Here is a 17719-nt window from a genome sequence, read left to right as displayed (position 1 = left end):
TTTTGAAATCAATCCACCATTGATAAATAATGTTCCCTTGATGATTTTGTTTTAGTTTAATGCTGAGGACCAGAGACTGACTTTTGGTTAGCTAATTGGAAGCTTTCTGATACTTTTATTTAAGGAACATTGTTTGGGTTTTTGTGGGGTTTTTTTAAGTTTATTTATTTTTAAGAGAGACAGAGAGAGAGAGCATGAGCTGGGGAGGCACAGAGACAGAGGGAGAAACAGAATCTGAAGCAGGCTCCAGGCTCTGAGCTGTCAGCACAGAGCCCGACGTGGGGCTCAAACTCAGTGACCGTGAGATCATGACCTGAGCCGAGGTCGGACACTTAACCCACTGAGCCACCCAGGCGCTCCTATTTAAGGAACATTGTGAGAGCTCAGCCATAGTGCATAATATTTGCTTGGAATAGCATCCTTTTAGAATAACTATTTTTGATTTAATGAGATGTTACCCATCGCACCTTTCTTTGCAAGCACTTCAAGTACCTCACATATTTAATCTTTTTTTCTCTCTTCCCTAGAAACATGTTGGGCCTGAATTTTAGCCACAGACTATCAAAGGATTTATATTTTTAGCCTGCATGAAGATGAATATGACCCAGTAACCATACTAACAGAAATGCTGATGACACCACACTTTGTCCTCAGCCACAGCTGGAATAGATAACGATGACTCAATAGCAAAAGAAGTACAGGTTCTGATGACCTGTTCCCAGACTATTTATGCTCCAAGCCTTAGTCTGGGACTCCTACAGCCTGGCCTTTACTTTGCTGCTCCTATTGGCCCCTGCTGGAGCTGGCTTGAAAACTTCCCAGCTGTAGCTATAGCTGTGTTTCATTTGACCCTTTGAGAGGAAGCAACGCCCAGAAGTGAGTTCAAATATCGTCTGAACTAATCCTTCCTGGGCTTATTTCGAAGCTCTGGGAATCGCAGAGCCTTTGACTAGAAATAGTTTTTTAATGGAGTTCGGGTCATCCAAAGAAAGATACACTTCTCTGAACAGCATGGAACCTTTTTGTCTTGTCTCTCCTTCCTAGTCTTGACCCCTGATCTCTCCTGTCCTGATCTCTCTTTTTATATCCTTTCTCTTGGAATTGGGATAATTTTTTTATTTTTATTTTTTAACATTTATTCATTTTTGAGTGACAGAACAGAGGAGTATGAGCGGGGGAGGGGCAGAGAGAGAGGGAGACAGAATCCAAAGCAGGCTCTAGGCTTTGAGCTATCAGCACAGAGCCCGACGCGGGGCCCAAACTCACTGACCACAAGATCATGACCTGAACCGAAGTCACACACTAAACCGACTGAGCCACCCCGGCACCCCTGGGGTAATTTTTAATATGAAAACTCTTTAGAGTGATTAAATGTTGTTCTTTCCTGCTCATATTTGAGCATAGAGGCTGTTTAGGAGCATACTCATGGGAAAAAGACCATCGCCATTTTTCTAAGAAGTTATCTCAGTAGGACATTCAAGTTCTTTAACCCCAGAAGTCAGAGAATATCAGTCAACTAGCAGTTTCTTAGGGGAAACTGAGGCCTGCAAGACTGTGAAATAGCCAATTAACAGATGGAGCCAGGGCACTCTGCACTTCCGCATTTGTTCTGGGGTGGTGGTGACACCGTGGCAGTTATGCGTTTCGCAGATCTTTAATGATTTTCTTACCCTTTGTTCCCCACATGATACACTCTTCCGCCATTAGAACATGGTTTGGGGCTGATTTATATCCTCACCTCCAGCCCCATTCCCAAACAGCATGGAAGAGAACCAGACTCGGGGGTCAGTCTATGGATTGTGTGGGAACCTGTCAGGTGGCCCTTCTTTGTTTCATGAAGACATCACCTTAAGGCCAGACAGAGTCCTCTTAGATCTCTGTGCACTCTGTAAACATGGCAAAGGTGGCAACATAAGCATTCTTGAACTATGGAAAAAGCCAAGGACGACTTTAAAACCTTTCTTCTCCTCACACTTGAGAATACGAAAAGTAGTAAGTCCCATCCTCTGAAAGGTAAAAAGAAAGTTCAAACCGCTTCACGTATGTTTTTATTTAATCTACCCCAGATTGCTTCTAAAATTAATAACTGTGAATATTTGCTATATCTGGAAGGTTGTGGATGACTTTGTTGCTAAGGAAAAGCCATTTTCACATTGCTGCTTTAATTTCCTAGGCATCTGTCATCTGCTTTCTAAACAGCAGGATTCCAGCTCATAGTCAGTTGGAAAACGAAAAATTTATGTCCAAATAATCTTAGTATTGCCTGCTGGTAAAGGACCTGCTTTAGCAGCTGTAAAGACACTATGTTTAGTGGGAATGTTAATGAGGTTACTATGGTTTTTAGGCATGGATAGATGTACTCTGTGACACATGCCAAGGACATTAGGAGCACATAGTATTTAAAAGCATTAGTACACCGAATAAAATGGTTTTTCCAGGAAGCATGTTGCTCCAGATAAGAAATGGCCTACCTCACTTCTGAGCAAGCCTTTACATATGTCCCTGTTAAGTTTCACCTCTTTCTCCAGTTTGTCCACTGTGACTCCATTATCTAAAATCTTGCTTCTACTCGACTTCCAGCCCTCTGTAAGCGTGTCTCACCTGCCTTGGAGTGGCTGCGTATCTGACAGACTTAATTTGATTGTCCCTGTCACCACTGGACAGACTATGGCAGGGGCCGTTCTTTAGCTGTTCTTAATAGGACATTTAGCACATCATTCAAACCAAGCTTAACCTTGACTTCTGTCCCCCTTCTCATTACTACAACATTTCGGGTCCAAGGAGAGGGAATTTTGGATCTGTAAATCATTTCTTTTCTCCCTAGGTATGTCCTCTCTGCCACCAAGAGCTATTTTGTCATTGCTTTATTTATATTGGGAGGTCATTTTGTTGACTGATATCAAAAAAGCTGCAGACAGAAATATTTTCTCTAGCTTGTTAGATACAAAACAATGTCAACATTGAGAACAGTGTGTTCAAGTATGGCTTTCTCTTTGCCTATATCATTCTAAATATATTATTTCCCTTATCCATCTTATAGCCACTTATCCAGGTTCCACGTCAGTCCTTCTTATCCTTATTGGTTATCACAGTTCATGAATAAGTGCACATATTCATCAGAATCTGTGGGCATGGTCATCTCCATTAGATGCGTGGAATTTAGGTATCTCCTTGTAGGAAGTTTTCATCTCCTATACCTGTAAATCCCTTTGAAGCAGAAGGTCTATTTCATGATATGACTGGTTCTGCATAGAACTGTAGTATTTGGACTTTAATAATGGAGTGTAGATCAGTAATATCCCAGTAGATTAGTGTCTCCACGTGTTACAGCTTATTGATACTCCGGATGATTTAGGCAATTAATAGAGAAACACATTTTCAATTTAGTAGCTACATATCTGTTATTGGGAAGAATAGGATTAATGTGGATAGTCAAGTAAAACATCATGTAATAGTAAATAGCATTCAGGTAAGGCGAAAATTACAAATGGTTTGGGAGTGCCTTTAAGAAACTCTCAGATCGGGCGCCTGGGTGGCTCCGTCGGTTGAGCATCCGACTTCGGCTCAGGTCACAATCTCACGGTCCGTGGGTTCGAGCCCCACGTTGGGCTCTGGGCTGATGGCTCGGAGCCTGGAGCCTGCTTCTGATTCTGTGTCTCCCTCTCTCTCTCTGCCCCTCCCCTGTTCATGCTCTGTCTCTCTCTGTCTCAAAAATAAATAAACGTTAAAAAAAAAAAATTAAAAAAAAAAAGAAACTCTCAGATCATAAATTATATTAGGGAAGAACTACATCTTATTCTCCATTGTATTTCAGTTTTTAATATGATGGCTTACAAAACCCAGGCATTCCGTATGAGTGAATCCACTTGAGACAAAAATCACTCTTTGGCGTAGGAATACCTACCAATGTCCTTCACAGATCTACTTCTCTCTGTTGATTTAAATTGTCAGAGATACTGCTTGACTTTTGCCCTTTAAGATGGTGTGGTAGCCAACATGAACATCTGTGTTTGTGAATCGTTTTGAGTCATTGTTTATGTCTTATCTTCTGAGCAAGCCTCTACTCTTTGGATCAACACCTTCATGCAGGTGCTAAAACTGGCTTTACAGTGAGATCATGACGTGAGCTGAAGTCAGATGCTTAACTGATGGAGCCACGGAGGTGCCCTGTGTTGGGCTCTGTGCTGACTGACATTTCAGAGCCCAGAGCCTGCTTTGGATTCTGTCTCCCATCTCCCTCTGCCCCTCCCCCTGCCTCATATATAAATAAACATTTAAAAAATATTTAAATAAACATGTAAAAATTTTAAAGCTTTGATTTAAAAAAAATTGGAAGTTGCAAATTTATAAAGCGTCATCGAAAGCATTATTAGAAGTGATTGCAGACTGACAAGTTTTAAATTTTATTTTTTAATCTTCACTTTTGAGAGACAGAGCATGAACGGGGGAGGGGCAGAGAGAGAGGGGAGACACAGAATCTGAAGCAGGCTCCAGGCTCCGAGCTGTCAGCACAGAGCCCGACACGGGGCTCGAACCCACGAACCATGAAATCATGACCTGAGCCGAAGTCGGATGCTCAACCGACTGAGCCATCCAGGCACCCCCAGACTGACAAGTTTTAAAGGGGACGACAGAAAAAAGTGAAAACTGCCCCCTGTGTTGATTTACCTGGCACTACTCTAAAAGACATTCATAATGCCCCATGCTTCAGATGGGGCAGAATAAATAGTACATTTTAGGAAGACTTCCATGAAAAAAAAACCCTCAAAATTCAAGATGTTTGAGCACTGAAAAGGAAAAATGCTCTCTGGAAAAGTAACTTATGGGGAATCCATTATTCTCTAAGGAAGCTGATTAAATAAGGCATACTGTGTACCTCTGGCCAGGAGCCATGACTGTGGAGTTTCAGGACTTACCTGCCTAGGTATTGTGTTGACTACATCCATCAGAACTCCTTAGTTGTTAAGGAACATTGTTGCCGAGCTCAGCTGGACGCCTGAATAGACAGAAGGTGCAGTTTTATTCATATTACATTTTCAGATATCAGCACAAACCTATTCCTTGACCTTACATTTGTTTGTTCAGTGTTTTTACACTTGCAGTGAGTGTTTGTATCCATCATTCCACTTGATCTTAACATCCCTATATTGTGGAAATCCTTTTAAATCAACAGGTAGAGCATTAATTCAGTCTTGTTCATGGCTGCATGATATTTTATGGGGTAGATGTACCACATTTTATTCATTCTTCTATAGGTGGACACTTACTTTTTTTTCTACTTTTTTTTTTTTTTACCATCATGGACAGTTCTGCAATAAATATTCTTTATATGTATCCTCTCATCTGGGGTTATATTTCCAAGCATTGGGATAATAGCATTAACAATAACCAGCAATGGAATTATTGGGCCAAAGAGTGTATATAGGTTTAATTTTAACAATTTGCTAGTTTGCTTTTTAAAAACATTGTACCACAGCACCTGGTTGGCTCAGTTAGTTAGGCGTCGGACTCTTGATCTCAGGGTCATGAGGTTGAGCCCCACATTGTGTGGAGCCTGTTTGAGATTCTCTCTCTCTCTTGCTTTCTCTCTCTCTCTCTCTCTCTCTCTCTCTCTCTTTCTCTCTCTCTCTTTCTCTCTCTCTCTCTAAAATTAAAATTAAATTAAACTAAATTAAAATATACCAATTCAGGGGCACCCGGCTGGCTCAGTCACTGGAGTGTGCAACTCTTGATCTCAGGGTTTTGAGTTCGAGCCCCACACTGGAAGTACAGATTACTTAAAAATAAAATGTTAAAAAAATTTTTTTTAATAAAAAAAAAAATGGGCACCTGGGTGGCTCAGTCGGTTGAGCGTCTGACTTCAGCTCAGGTCATGATCTCACAGTTTGTGAGTTCAGGCCCCAGGCTGGACTCTGCTGACAGCACAGAGCCTGGAGCCTGCTTCAGATTCTGTGTCTCCCTCTCCCACTGCCCCTCCCCTCCTCACACTGTCTCTCTCTCAAAAATAAATAAACATTAAAAAAATTTTTTTAAAGGGAGCACCTGGGTGGCTCAGTTGGTTAAGCGCCCAACTCTTGACTTCATCTCACACCATGATTTCACTGTTGTGACATTGAGCCCCACGTCAGGCTCCAAGGTGTGGAGTCTGCTTGGGATTCTCTTCCTCCCTCTCTCTCTGCCCCTCGCACATTCCCTCTCTCTCCCTCTCTCTCTCAAAATAAATATTTTTTTAAATGTTGTGCCAATTCACATTTCTATCCACAAGTGATAAGTAGTAATCACCTCTTTTAGGTGTTTGCTGATCTGATGAGAATAAAGCCATAATTAATTTTCTTTTTCCTGACTGCTAATGTGAACATTTTTTACCGTGGATTGCTGCAAATTCTTAGGTGAATTACTGTCTACCCATTTTCCACTGTGTTGTAGGTCTTTTTCTTACCAGTTTTTAAGAGTTCTTTGTATGGTATGAATTATAGTCTGCAGTTTTTTTTCCAAATCCATCATTTGCCTATTGACTTTTTTTACGGTATCATTTGCCATTTAAACATGTTTTATTTTTACATAAAAATAAAGCTTGAAACTTCTAGGTTTCTAGTTCTTATCTACAGGGTCTGACTTACGTATAATTTGTACATATAGACCTACTTAGTTTGGGTGTTTTTTAAGACTATTTTCTTTTTTTTACATTTTATATAGGTCTTACGTCTTTATGGTTTGGTTCATTCTGAGTAATTGATCACTTTTGTTACACTTGTGAATAGAATATTTTCTCCATTTTTATTGCTAGAATGCATTAGGCTACTAATTTTCTTATAAGTCTTCTTGACACAGAAACAATACCTTGACTAGATACAGAATTTGAGGAACATGTCTTTTTCTCTCAGACTAATAAATAGTAATCCTTGGTGTTCTGACTTCCATTGTTACCAGTGAGAAGTCTGATGCCAGCCTGTTTTCTTTCCATCCTTAGTAGCAGAAATAACTAGCTCTTTTCACTTCAAAGCATGTTAACATTTTTCTCTTTAACTTTGTTATTTTTTTTTAAATTTATTTTAAGTTTATTTATTTTGAGAGAGAAAGAGCACAAGTAGGGCAGGGGCAGAGAGAGAGGGAGAGAGAGAGAATGAATGAATCCATCCATCCATCCCAAGCAGGCTCCTCACCACTAGTGCAGAGCCTGATGTGGGGCTTGAACTCCACAGGAACTGCAAGATCATGACCTGAGCCGAAGTTGGACGCTTAACTGACTGAGCCACCCAGGTGCCCCCTCTCTTTACCTTTAGAATTCTAAAATTTTAGCTACAAATTTTAGCAGGATCTGCCTGGTGGTATATATTTTTTTCTCATCAGCCCAGACGGAACCTGGTGGTATTTTTGATATGCAGTTTCAGGGCTCTTGTCAGCTTATTACTTTTCCCTTTATTATTCCTTCTTCTGGAACTTTTGTTATTCGTCTGTTAGGTTCTCCTGAATCTATTCTAAAATTTCTCATCTTTGCTTTTACTATTTGAAATCATTTTTTTCTCAGAGCTTTGAAATATGCCTACCACTTGACCTTCTAGGCCACTAAACTGGACCTCAGCAGTGATTATCCCGTCTTCAGTTCAGCTGATAACTTAGTCAAAAAATTATGGTTTATTTTTTAAAAAAATTTTTTTTCAACGTTTTTTATTTATTTTTTTGGGACAGAGAGAGACAGAGCATGAACGGGGGAGGGGCAGAGAGAGAGGGAGACACAGAATCGGAAACAGGCTCCAGGCTCCGAGCCATCAGCCCAGAGCCTGACGCGGGGCTCGAACTCACGGACCGCGAGATCGTGACCTGGCTGAAGTCGGACGCTTAACCGACTGCGCCACCCAGGCGCCCCTGCTTTATTTTTTTTAATATGAAATTTATTGTCAAATTGGTTGGAGAGTGTTATGCTAAGTGAAATAAGTCATACAGAGAAGGACAGATACCATGTTTTCACTCCTATGTGGATCCTGAAAAAATTATGGGTTAGATGTTTTAACTTCTTCATCGTAAAGAAGTTTGAATACGTACGAAAGTACAGAGGATGTTTTAATGAACCCCATCATCCAGTTACAGTTGTCAACGTGCAGTGTTCCTGTCATCCAGTTTCAAAAGTCATTAACTTTTGGCCAATCTTGTTTCATCTACATCTCTACCCACTTTCTCATCCTCACCCCAGGTTATTTTGAAGTAGATCCCAGGCCGTATAATTTCATCCTGAAATAATTCAGTTAAATAATTCAGTATGTATCATTAGGAAAGGAGTTCTTTAAAACACAAAATTGGGAGTACAAGCTTTCCTTTTGGGGTGATGACAATGTTTTGGAACTAGATGGAGGCAGTAGTTACCTAACACTGTGACTATATTAAATGCCCATGGATTGTTCACTTGAAAATGGTTAATTTTTGGGGCGCCTGGGTGGCGCAGTCGGTTAAGCATCCGACTTCAGCCAGGTCACGATCTCGCGGTCCGTGAGTTCGAGCCCCGCGTCAGGCTCTGGGCTGATGGCTCGGAGCCTGGAGCCTGTTTCCGATTCTGTGTCTCCCTCTCTCTCTGCCCCTCCCCCGTTCATGCTCTGTCTCTCTCTGTCCCAAAAATAAATAAAAAACGTTGAAAAAAAAATTAAAAAAAAAAGGTTAATTTTTGATGACTTTAACCTCAGTTTAAAAAAATTAAGCTCTTAAAAAAAAAAACAGAGGAGGGGAAAACCCATATAACTACAATACCATTTTTACACCTAGGGTGTCTCCTTTATGCTAGATTTTAATCTCCGTGTGTGCTCTTTTTATATTTGTATGTATTATAAATGGCTTTCGTCTTTCTCCTCCAGCAGCTCTCTTCTGCTGAGCGTGAATGCTATTTGTTGAGACCAGTTCTCTCCCTGACCGAGGCTTATTGGGGATCACATCTGGTTGCTGGAACACACTGAGTATAGGTATCTCTAGGGTGGTAGAAGCAAAGTGGTCCCAAGCTCATGGACTGAAGGTGGAAAAGCAGGATGCTTCCAGTTCCCTGAATGCCCTGCCTTCACCAGTAGGCCTCGAGCTTCAGGGCAGAGGGGATTTATTCCACCGGTTTGACTCCCTCTTGGCATTCAGATGTAGGGAGATCAGGCCAGATTAGATATACTCTTACAAGCTAATAGCTCCATTCCCCCAGAGGTCCACAATATTTGTAGACCACCTTCTTCCTTCCACCTCCTTCCACCTCCTTCTAGGATAGTGGGCCTGCCAGTATCTTGTCTTGCTCCAGGACTCTGTCCTCAAGTTGTTTGAAGCTCAGGAGAGATGCTGACCAAGGCAGGACTATAGATAGGAAATGCCAGAGGAGCAATATGGAGTGTTAAATTCAAAGGAGGAAGGAGCTGGGGCACCTGGGTGGCTCAGTTGGCTAAACGTCTGACTTTGGCTCATGTTATGATCTCCTGGTTTGTGAGTTCGAGCCCCATGTTGGGCTCTGTGCTGACAGCTCAGAGCCTGGAGCCTGCTTCAGATTCTGTGTCCACTCTCTGCCCCTCCTCTCTGCCCCTCCTCCATGCTCTTTCTCTCCCTCTCTCAAAAATAAATATTAAAAAAAAATTTTTTTTAAAGGAAGAAGGAGTAGCTCCCTGTGGGACTGAAATAGTTAAGGAAGGCTGGGCTTGTAATTGATTTTTGACAAGGTTGCCAGTACCATTCACGGGTAAAGAAAAGTCTCTTCAACAAATGGTGCTGGGGCAACTAGATGTCCACATGCAAAAGAATGAAGTTGGACCCTGGCCTCACACTAAATACAGAATTTACTAAAAATCAACCTAAATACAGAAGCTGAAACCATAAAAAGGTAAATTGAACTTCATCAAAATTAAAAACTTTTGTGCATCAAAGGACCTTGTCAAGAAAGAAAAACAGCTTACAAAATAGAAAATATTTGCAAATCATATATCTGATAAAAGTCTCATATCTAGTATGTATAAAGAACTCTTATAACTCAACAACAAAAAGAGTACAATTTAAAAATAGGCAGAGGATTGTTCACTTCAAGAAAGACAGTAGCCTTTTATAATACATACAAATATGAAAAGAGCAATTAAGGAAATTCAAGTCTAGCACAAAGAGACTTTCTGATAACATTTTTTAATAAAAAAAATTTTTTAAGTTTATTTATTTAAAGAGACAGAGCCAGGGACGGACAGAGAGAGGGAGAGACAGCATCCCAAGCAGGCTCCACGCTGCCAGCGTCCAGCCCAGGGCGGGGCTCCAACTCACAAACCATGAGATTGTGACCTGAGCCAAAATCCAGAGTCAGATGCTTAACCAACTGAGACACCCAGGCGCCCTGCAGTGGAGAATTCGAATGGCTTGGGACCAGGAGAGGAACATTGTGGAAGTAGATTCATTGAAATATCAGCAGGTTCATAGTAGAATTGAGCCAGGACAGGCCTGGAGCTCTGTGGCCAGTGTAGAGGCTGTCAGTATGAGGTGGGACGGCCAGGAATAGTGTGGAGGCAGCAGGACTGAGACTCAGGTGTCATGCTTGGGGTATGCCACGCCTGTTCTGTGTGCTTTGTGTTATTTAACTCATTAAATCTTCATAGGAACCCTATCAAGTGTGCATTCTTCTCCCCCAGTGTATAGATGAGGAAACGGGCTCAGAGTGGCCTCACATAAGAGAAACTTGCACAGCTACTACTGTGGCCTAGATCCAAACCCAGGCAGGTGAACCCAGAGCTACCACAGTTTTAATTATGATGCAGAGATCAAGGCAAGAGATTTTTCAGAAGCTCCTTCACTAACTTGTCAGGTTGAGGAGGGGGAAACTGGAGGGAGGGAACTAGAGTCAGAGTGAGGACATTTCCCCCTGAGTAACTGGGAGCCGATACAGGTCTTCTCAGGTGGATCTTCCAAGAAGGAGTGGCTGGCTGGCTGGCCGACCGGCCTGTGCACTGGAGCCCAAGGCTAGAGGAGGCCAGCAGACGACTCTCCAAAGGGGAGGAGAGCCAGGAAAAGTAGAGTGTCCAATTCTAGGTCAGCCCTCTTCGCCGCCTGCCCCACGCTGTCCACCCTGCTGCCCCTCTCCTGCACCTGCCTTGTGTCCTGCTAGAAACTCCTGGCTATACCCAGAAGCATCTTGAATCGCCAGGCAGTTAGCCCCCGTCACGAAGCCATAGGTCCTTGCCTCTGTAGCCACATCCGTGGCTCTTCCCCACAGTGGCCCGGAGGGCTGTGTGGGAAGGAGCTGATCACGGACTTGCCACCTTCATGCTGATTTCTAACATTTGAGATAAAAACCTGAATGATGTCCCTTGTCTGAGATCCTAGGAAGGGGACCTGGGGAAAACTCCAGTAACTTTGTTCTCCCTTGCTTCTGGTTTCCACATACCCAGCATTGCTTCGTTTAAATTATAAAACACGCCCTAAGGGGCTGTGATGAAAAGCTCTTCTCTATTGAAGCTTCCAGTTTTGGGGGGAAATTAAGACAATAAATTCCAAAAAAGTGTAAAGTCTAATTATTATTGTAGCTAATATTTCACTGGCCCCCTCCGCTTTCCCCTCCAGTCTGCTGTATCCGGTATTGGGATATTAGACTTTGGGAAGCCTTGTCAGTAAAACACTGAGGCCCAGAGCCTGACTGTAGTATCACAGCTCAGCCTGCCCTGGGAGCCAGTGTGACTCTTCCCCCCCAGCCTGGCTGCCACCAAACCAGTCCCCAACTCTGTGCCCTGCCTTCGAGGGCCTATGCGCTTTGTCCCAGCTGCTGCCTCTCCCTGACCTGCTCTCTCTCATCCCACGTGGCCAGGTGCTGCCTGGCCTTCAGGATTCAGCTCGTGTGCTTTTACATACACTACCTCTCTTATTTTTTTAAATTTATTTTTATTCTTTTTTAAATGTTTATTTTTGAGAGAGACAGTGCGAGCAGGGGAGGGGCAGAGAGAGAGGGAGACAGAATCTGAAGCAGTCTCCAGGCTCCAAGCTGTCAGCACAGAGCCCGACGCGGGGCTCAAACCCACGAGCTGTGAGATCATGAGCTGAGCTGAAGTCAGACACTTAACCGACTGAGCCACCCGGGCACCCCTATATACTACCTCTCTTAATCCTCACCAGTACCCTGGGAGGCAGACGCTGTACCCGTTTTGCAGACACACAAATGTGTGTGTGTGTGTGTCTGGGTATAAAGTGTGCCCACTTCACAGATACACGGATAGAGCACACAAAAGCACAGAGACAGGTTAAGAATTTGCCTGTGATCACACAAGCTGTAAATCGAGCTACTGAGTTCGGAGTACTGATTTGCACTTTGGTTCACCTCTTTGTCTGACTGACACACGTCATTAAGCTGTATCGTAAAGTCTCAAAGAAAGAAACATGAGGAAGCTTTGCTAAACAGTTTTTCCTGTCTTTCCTCTTTGGGTCCAGGTGGAAGTGAAGCCATATGTGCTGGATGATCAGATGTGTGATGAGTGCCAGGGCACGCGCTGTGGTGGGAAGTTTGCCCCGTTCTTCTGTGCCAACGTCACCTGTCTGCAGTATTACTGCGAATACTGCTGGGCGAGCATACACTCCCGTGCCGGGCGGGAGTTCCACAAACCGCTGGTGAAGGAGGGAGGCGACCGCCCTCGGCACGTCCCGTTCCGCTGGAGCTGAGCCCAGGGCAGACCCAGCCACAAGTACTGGAGTAGATAACAAGGAGGGAAAAGAGAGGGCACGGCCTCAGGGCTTACAGTGTTCTGGAAATCTGTGCATTCGTTCTCGATTTTTAAAGAAGAAATGGGTCTTTTTATTATTACTATTATTTACAGTCATATTACTGAACTCAGTGTCCAGTATAATGCAGAATTGCAGAGTGTATAACGGTACTGATTTGCACTTTGATTCACACCTTTGTCTGCTTGGTACCTTAATTTCTCACCCCTGATTTGTCACTCGTAGACTGCCATTCTCATCAGCGGCCATCAGGTTGATGTCTGTGATTTTTTTTTTTTTTTTTTTTTGCTGTTGTACGTTGTTGTTGTTGTTGTGTTGTTGTTGTTGTTGTTGTTCCAATTGTTTTTGAACTGGAGCATGCACTTATTTTCAGAAACTTAGAGAGTCGCCCCTAGGAGAAGACTTACCAAAGGCAATACTCGTGAGTAGGTGGCAGATGTAGCAAAAACTTCACAACAATTCAGCAATCATTAGTTGGGGTCATTTAGAGTAAGGGTAACCCTTCATGAAAATAGGCCTTTAGTTTTCTATTTTGACATGTAAGGATACCTCATAAGCTGAATCTTTATTTTTCCTTCATGTTTGATTTTGTTTTGCTGAGGATTTTGGTTAGATCTTTTAGTGTTATGTAAATTTATGCTGCAATAGCTTTTGCTGCTATTAAGATGGTATTATTAATACCATAATACTCTCTTCAGGCTAAGGTATCAATTTAAAAAAACCCAACAACACACTTCTGTGATTTAGGGATAGAATCAGCTGCCGAAAGGAGATCAGAATAGACTACAGAAAGCTTCAACGGAAGGTCACTATTTCTGACTGCATGTTTACTTAATCAGGTTGCTGCATGCAATAAATTTTATATCCAATGTCTAGTATAAAACCTTCCCACAATGCACAAATTAAGAATCTATATAAGCTATAAAATACTGATTTTTTTTAAAAGTTTTTTTTCACTCAAAGAATTGGTAATTGACTGGAGGAAGGCATGCCTCAATAAATGGAATGCTTCTGAACTAGGAAGAGCCCATAACAGAATGACCTATATTACAACCAATATAAAACCTAGGTGTAGGATATCTTAAAGCAAATTTGTGGACGGTAGATGAAGTACTTTGCGGTGCTCTGTTATATATTGTGCAATTTATTTTATATAGTAAAGTGATTATGTCTAACTGTGATCAAACTTAACTGTTTAAAGCCTCTGTGTCAGACATTAACGAACTTGACAGTTCATAACTGGTATATTATTAACTAACACATGAGCTCTTAGTTACAACCTCCTAGTGCTTGCACCATTTTACATAGCTTCAGACCTTGTCCAGAAAACCAAAGAGCTCATCTTAGCTTACAAACACTAGGAATATATACAGTATATAGAGATAAGTTGTCAGATTGACAAGCTAGGCACATTTTAAGAAAGTTGCGTGATGGCGATGCTAAAGAAATGTCTATCCACAATAAGACGGCCTGGGCAGGGCTGGTTGTCTGGGTGAGAAAGTAACTACTTAATTCCCTGGATTTATCCTGTAAAGCTTGAATAGAACTAAGGCCTGCTAGTACTACCGTGGACATTTTTTTAGCCTTCACTCTTGGGCTGCAGATAGTAATATATAAACACACACAATGATTGTGAGACTATGTAAAATCTTTTTTCTTTTTTCTTTTTTTTTTTTTTAATCTTCTTCCTATGTTTTGGAGTTCTGGGGACAATCTGACTGGATATGACACTGCAGAATAGATTTAAGTCGCTGTGTTTTTATGTGCTGTGATGTCCTTGTCCTGTCTCTTAAGTTAATATGGCTTGTTTTTGTTTTGTTTTGTTTCTCCAGTGTTTAGTTGCAATTACCAGCTTTCAAGCTATAGTTTGTTTTCAAAAAGGAAAAACAAAATAGTTTTTTACTGGATTAAAAATGCTTATTAGAATTCTCCCCTTTTGAAGTTACCTCTGGGCTTTTTGGTAATAATTGCTTTTTTCCAGCCCAGCTGTGGTTTTCTGTTTGTTTGTTTTGTTGTTTTTTTTTTCTATGTTTGTGGTTTTTTTTCATCTGTACAAGAAATTTTGTTATGCACTACTACTTTTTGTATTCTAGACAGTTTTCAAAAGTTGGCTGAAGATTTTTTTGTTTGTTTGTTTTTAAGGAAAAAGGCATGCTTTCTGACTGACATGATCTTTTGCAATACCTCAATTTTGAAATATAGGAAAGAAAATGATATTTTCTAAGTAAGTTTATTCAGAAAAATATATATTAATTTAATTCTGCAAGAAAAATGATTTAACAGATGGTAACTTTATTTTTTTCATGCTTATTTGTGTTTTTTGAAAATGAAGAAGTTAGAGCTTTATAACTATAATATTAAAGATCATATCTAACCTACAGAAATCTACCTAATTATGTGAAAGAAGCAACACTTTTTGAAGAAGCACCCCTCTTTCATGTACTAAAACCACACTGAGATTTAAAAAAAAAAAAAAAAAGCTGGAAGCTTGTACAGCGGGAAGCTGACGGGAAGGTGAGAACCATGGTCACCAAGAATAGGTTACAAAGAATAAACTCCCTTTGGTGCTGAAAGTTTGTGGATAGATGGTGGAAACTACTTTCCCTTCATTTGTATATTTATAATCAAGCGTTGATTGTGCACGACTGACCAGGATTGTGAAAGAGTTCTTCTGTTTGTATTTTTTTAAAGAGAACTTTTTTAGTTTATTAAATTATAACATGTTCCCTTTTGTTTTGTAAATAAATGTGCCCCCCAAGTTGTTAATGTTATATTAAAAGAGAGGGTCCTTCAAAAAAAATTATTTTTTAAAACACAGAGGTGTTCTGACCTGCAACTTGACTGGGAAGCCCCTGGGTATCACAGGTCCTGTTGTGGCCTTTCCTTGACGTGACACTTGAACTAGTCGATTTTTTGAAGGCTATAACCTAACCTCGACTATTTGTTGTTATGTGCAATACTGTTTGTACTGTTTGTATAAAAAATAGAAAAAAAAAGAAAAGAAAAAAGGCATAAATCTTTATTGCAGATTTATTTTCATTGCAAACTTTAGACATTGTGATTCACTGAAATCATTTTTCTACTGTCAAATATGTACCTTTTCTTCATGCTGGTATTTTTTCAATAGTAATGTAGCCTTTGTACTGAGACAAATTTTCATTGTTATTTTTAGAAAGATTTTTTGCTAAGAAAAAAATTAAACATATTTACATATTTTTCATTTTATTTCGTATTTTCTTTAAGGAGTGCTTTCTCAATCATTAATAGAGTTGTTTCTGGGAGGGACTTTCATATCTGGTCAATGTCATAATATTATTTTGTATTTTTACTTGGAATAAATTAATTTTATGATGCTAATTCTTTAAAAGTTTATTTTTTTCATTTTCAGTTATTTTTGAAGCTAAAACCTTTGTAATATTGTTACTAAAGTGTCTAGTTTTTTGAAATGCAAAGCTTTATGTATTAACTTGCTGATGTGGTTTACAATAGTGTGACAACGATGAACATGGTTGGTTATGTAAAGTGATTGGAAAATGTAATGGATAATTGGGTAATAAAATGACAGAATGAGCAGAACATGTGAGATTTTGACAAGCCTTTTCCTTTATTCCAGTGGTTTAGTGTAAGACTAGGGATGTCACAGTACAGTTCTCTAGGGATGTCACAGTGGATTTATACAACACCAGGTGCAGTCAGATCTGGGGCCCTGATAATGGAGTCACCCCCACCGAACCACCACCAGGTTGAAAACCCGGCTAGGTCAACAGAATGATTCATTGTTTTTCCCCTCTAACTCCATTGTGTCCTGTGTGCGTGCGTGCGTGCGTGCGTGCGTGTGTGTGTATGAGAGAGAGAGAGAGAGATCGGCCACCAACTGCTGTCCCTGTGTGAGACGGTGCCTTCTGCCCAGGCATTTACAGTGGTGACGACTGAAGGGGGAAGGAAGCCGCAGAGAGGGCGCCACCTTCTGTGTAGTTAGATTTGGATGGCGGGGTCTTCCCTGACCTCCCTCCCTGGCCGATGCCGGTAGCGTGCTGAGGAGGCACACTCGGACGTCACCACTGTCTATGGCCGGTCTCAGACTTCGTCTTCCTCCACCACCCCACCTGCCCCCTGTGATGGTGCCCCTTGTTTGTCCCTTACCATGGCAACATCCGGCCACTCCGAGCATGATCTCTCTGCCCTCCCGCTTCTTTTCCGCCACCCACCTCACCTTGAAGCTGTGCTGCTGAGGCAGCGTGTCATTGTCACGGCACCTAAAATTAAAACACGCTAAAAAAGTTCTACAACTGCAAAACTGGTGTTGCGTAAACAGAACATTCAATGACTTGCTCTAGACGGATGGTGTGTTTCTACTAGTCCTTGATGGCCTCTTCGGGCTCCGTTGCCACGGAGGCGAGGTTATCAAGAACTTGGAGAAACGTGTGTCCAGAGTTGGCTCTTGGGTATGCTCTATGTATTCAGTTTTGTAAATAATATATAGATTAGATCAAGTTGTGATGTTAAATTTTAACTCAAATTGGGTACTACTGGTCGGAATTTTACATTAACTACAAATAAGTGATTAGGAACAGAAGAAAATTGGAAAATTCTTGCTTAGTGGTATAAAGATTATGCTTAGATTTCTGCCTATTTCTTGTGTTTTATAGCTTGTTAGTGAGGCATGGGCTAATGCAGAGTGTACTGCATTTATGCAATTAGCAAATAACTGCTAGTTTTCATTTTATCTATTATATTAGCAACAAAATGGCATTTAACTGGGTAAAGCTCCTACCTAAATATTGAGTATTGTGACATCTCTACTTGCAAGGTTTGAATGAAAGATTAGTCACAGATTAGTGAAAAAAAAAGTATCTTTTTGTTAAAACTGGCTTATTTGTATGGATTGTTGCCTTTTCACCGGTTTGTATGGTATGTCAGCTAACATTTTCTGTTGTTTTTTTTTTATAATAACCAAACTTCTCTATCTCAGCTGCAATAGTGTTCCATTTTACCACAGAGTATTTTATAATTAATGCTGTTG

At 41.1% G+C, this 17719-nt stretch overlaps 1 protein-coding gene across 11 annotated transcripts in view; it reads left to right on the top strand.

The window, feature by feature from the left end:
- The window catches only part of CPEB3 (cytoplasmic polyadenylation element binding protein 3), a 191917-nt gene extending 175645 nt beyond the window's left edge, over positions 1–16272 (top strand). For all 11 annotated transcript variants that reach the window (XM_053207281.1, XM_027062622.2, XM_027062626.2 and 8 more), the window contains one exon: positions 12409–16272. In XM_053207281.1, coding sequence (XP_053063256.1) covers positions 12409–12636 — 228 coding nt within the window. In that variant the 3' untranslated portion in view covers positions 12637–16272. The remainder of the gene's footprint in view (positions 1–12408) is intronic.
- Positions 16273–17719: the final 1447 nt, after the last annotated feature.

Source organism: Acinonyx jubatus, chromosome D2 (assembly GCF_027475565.1).
Source record: "Acinonyx jubatus isolate Ajub_Pintada_27869175 chromosome D2, VMU_Ajub_asm_v1.0, whole genome shotgun sequence".
Taxonomy (NCBI): Eukaryota; Metazoa; Chordata; class Mammalia; order Carnivora; family Felidae; genus Acinonyx; species Acinonyx jubatus.
Note: the sequence above shows the minus strand (reverse complement) of the source record. Positions and strands in the feature narration are given on the sequence as shown.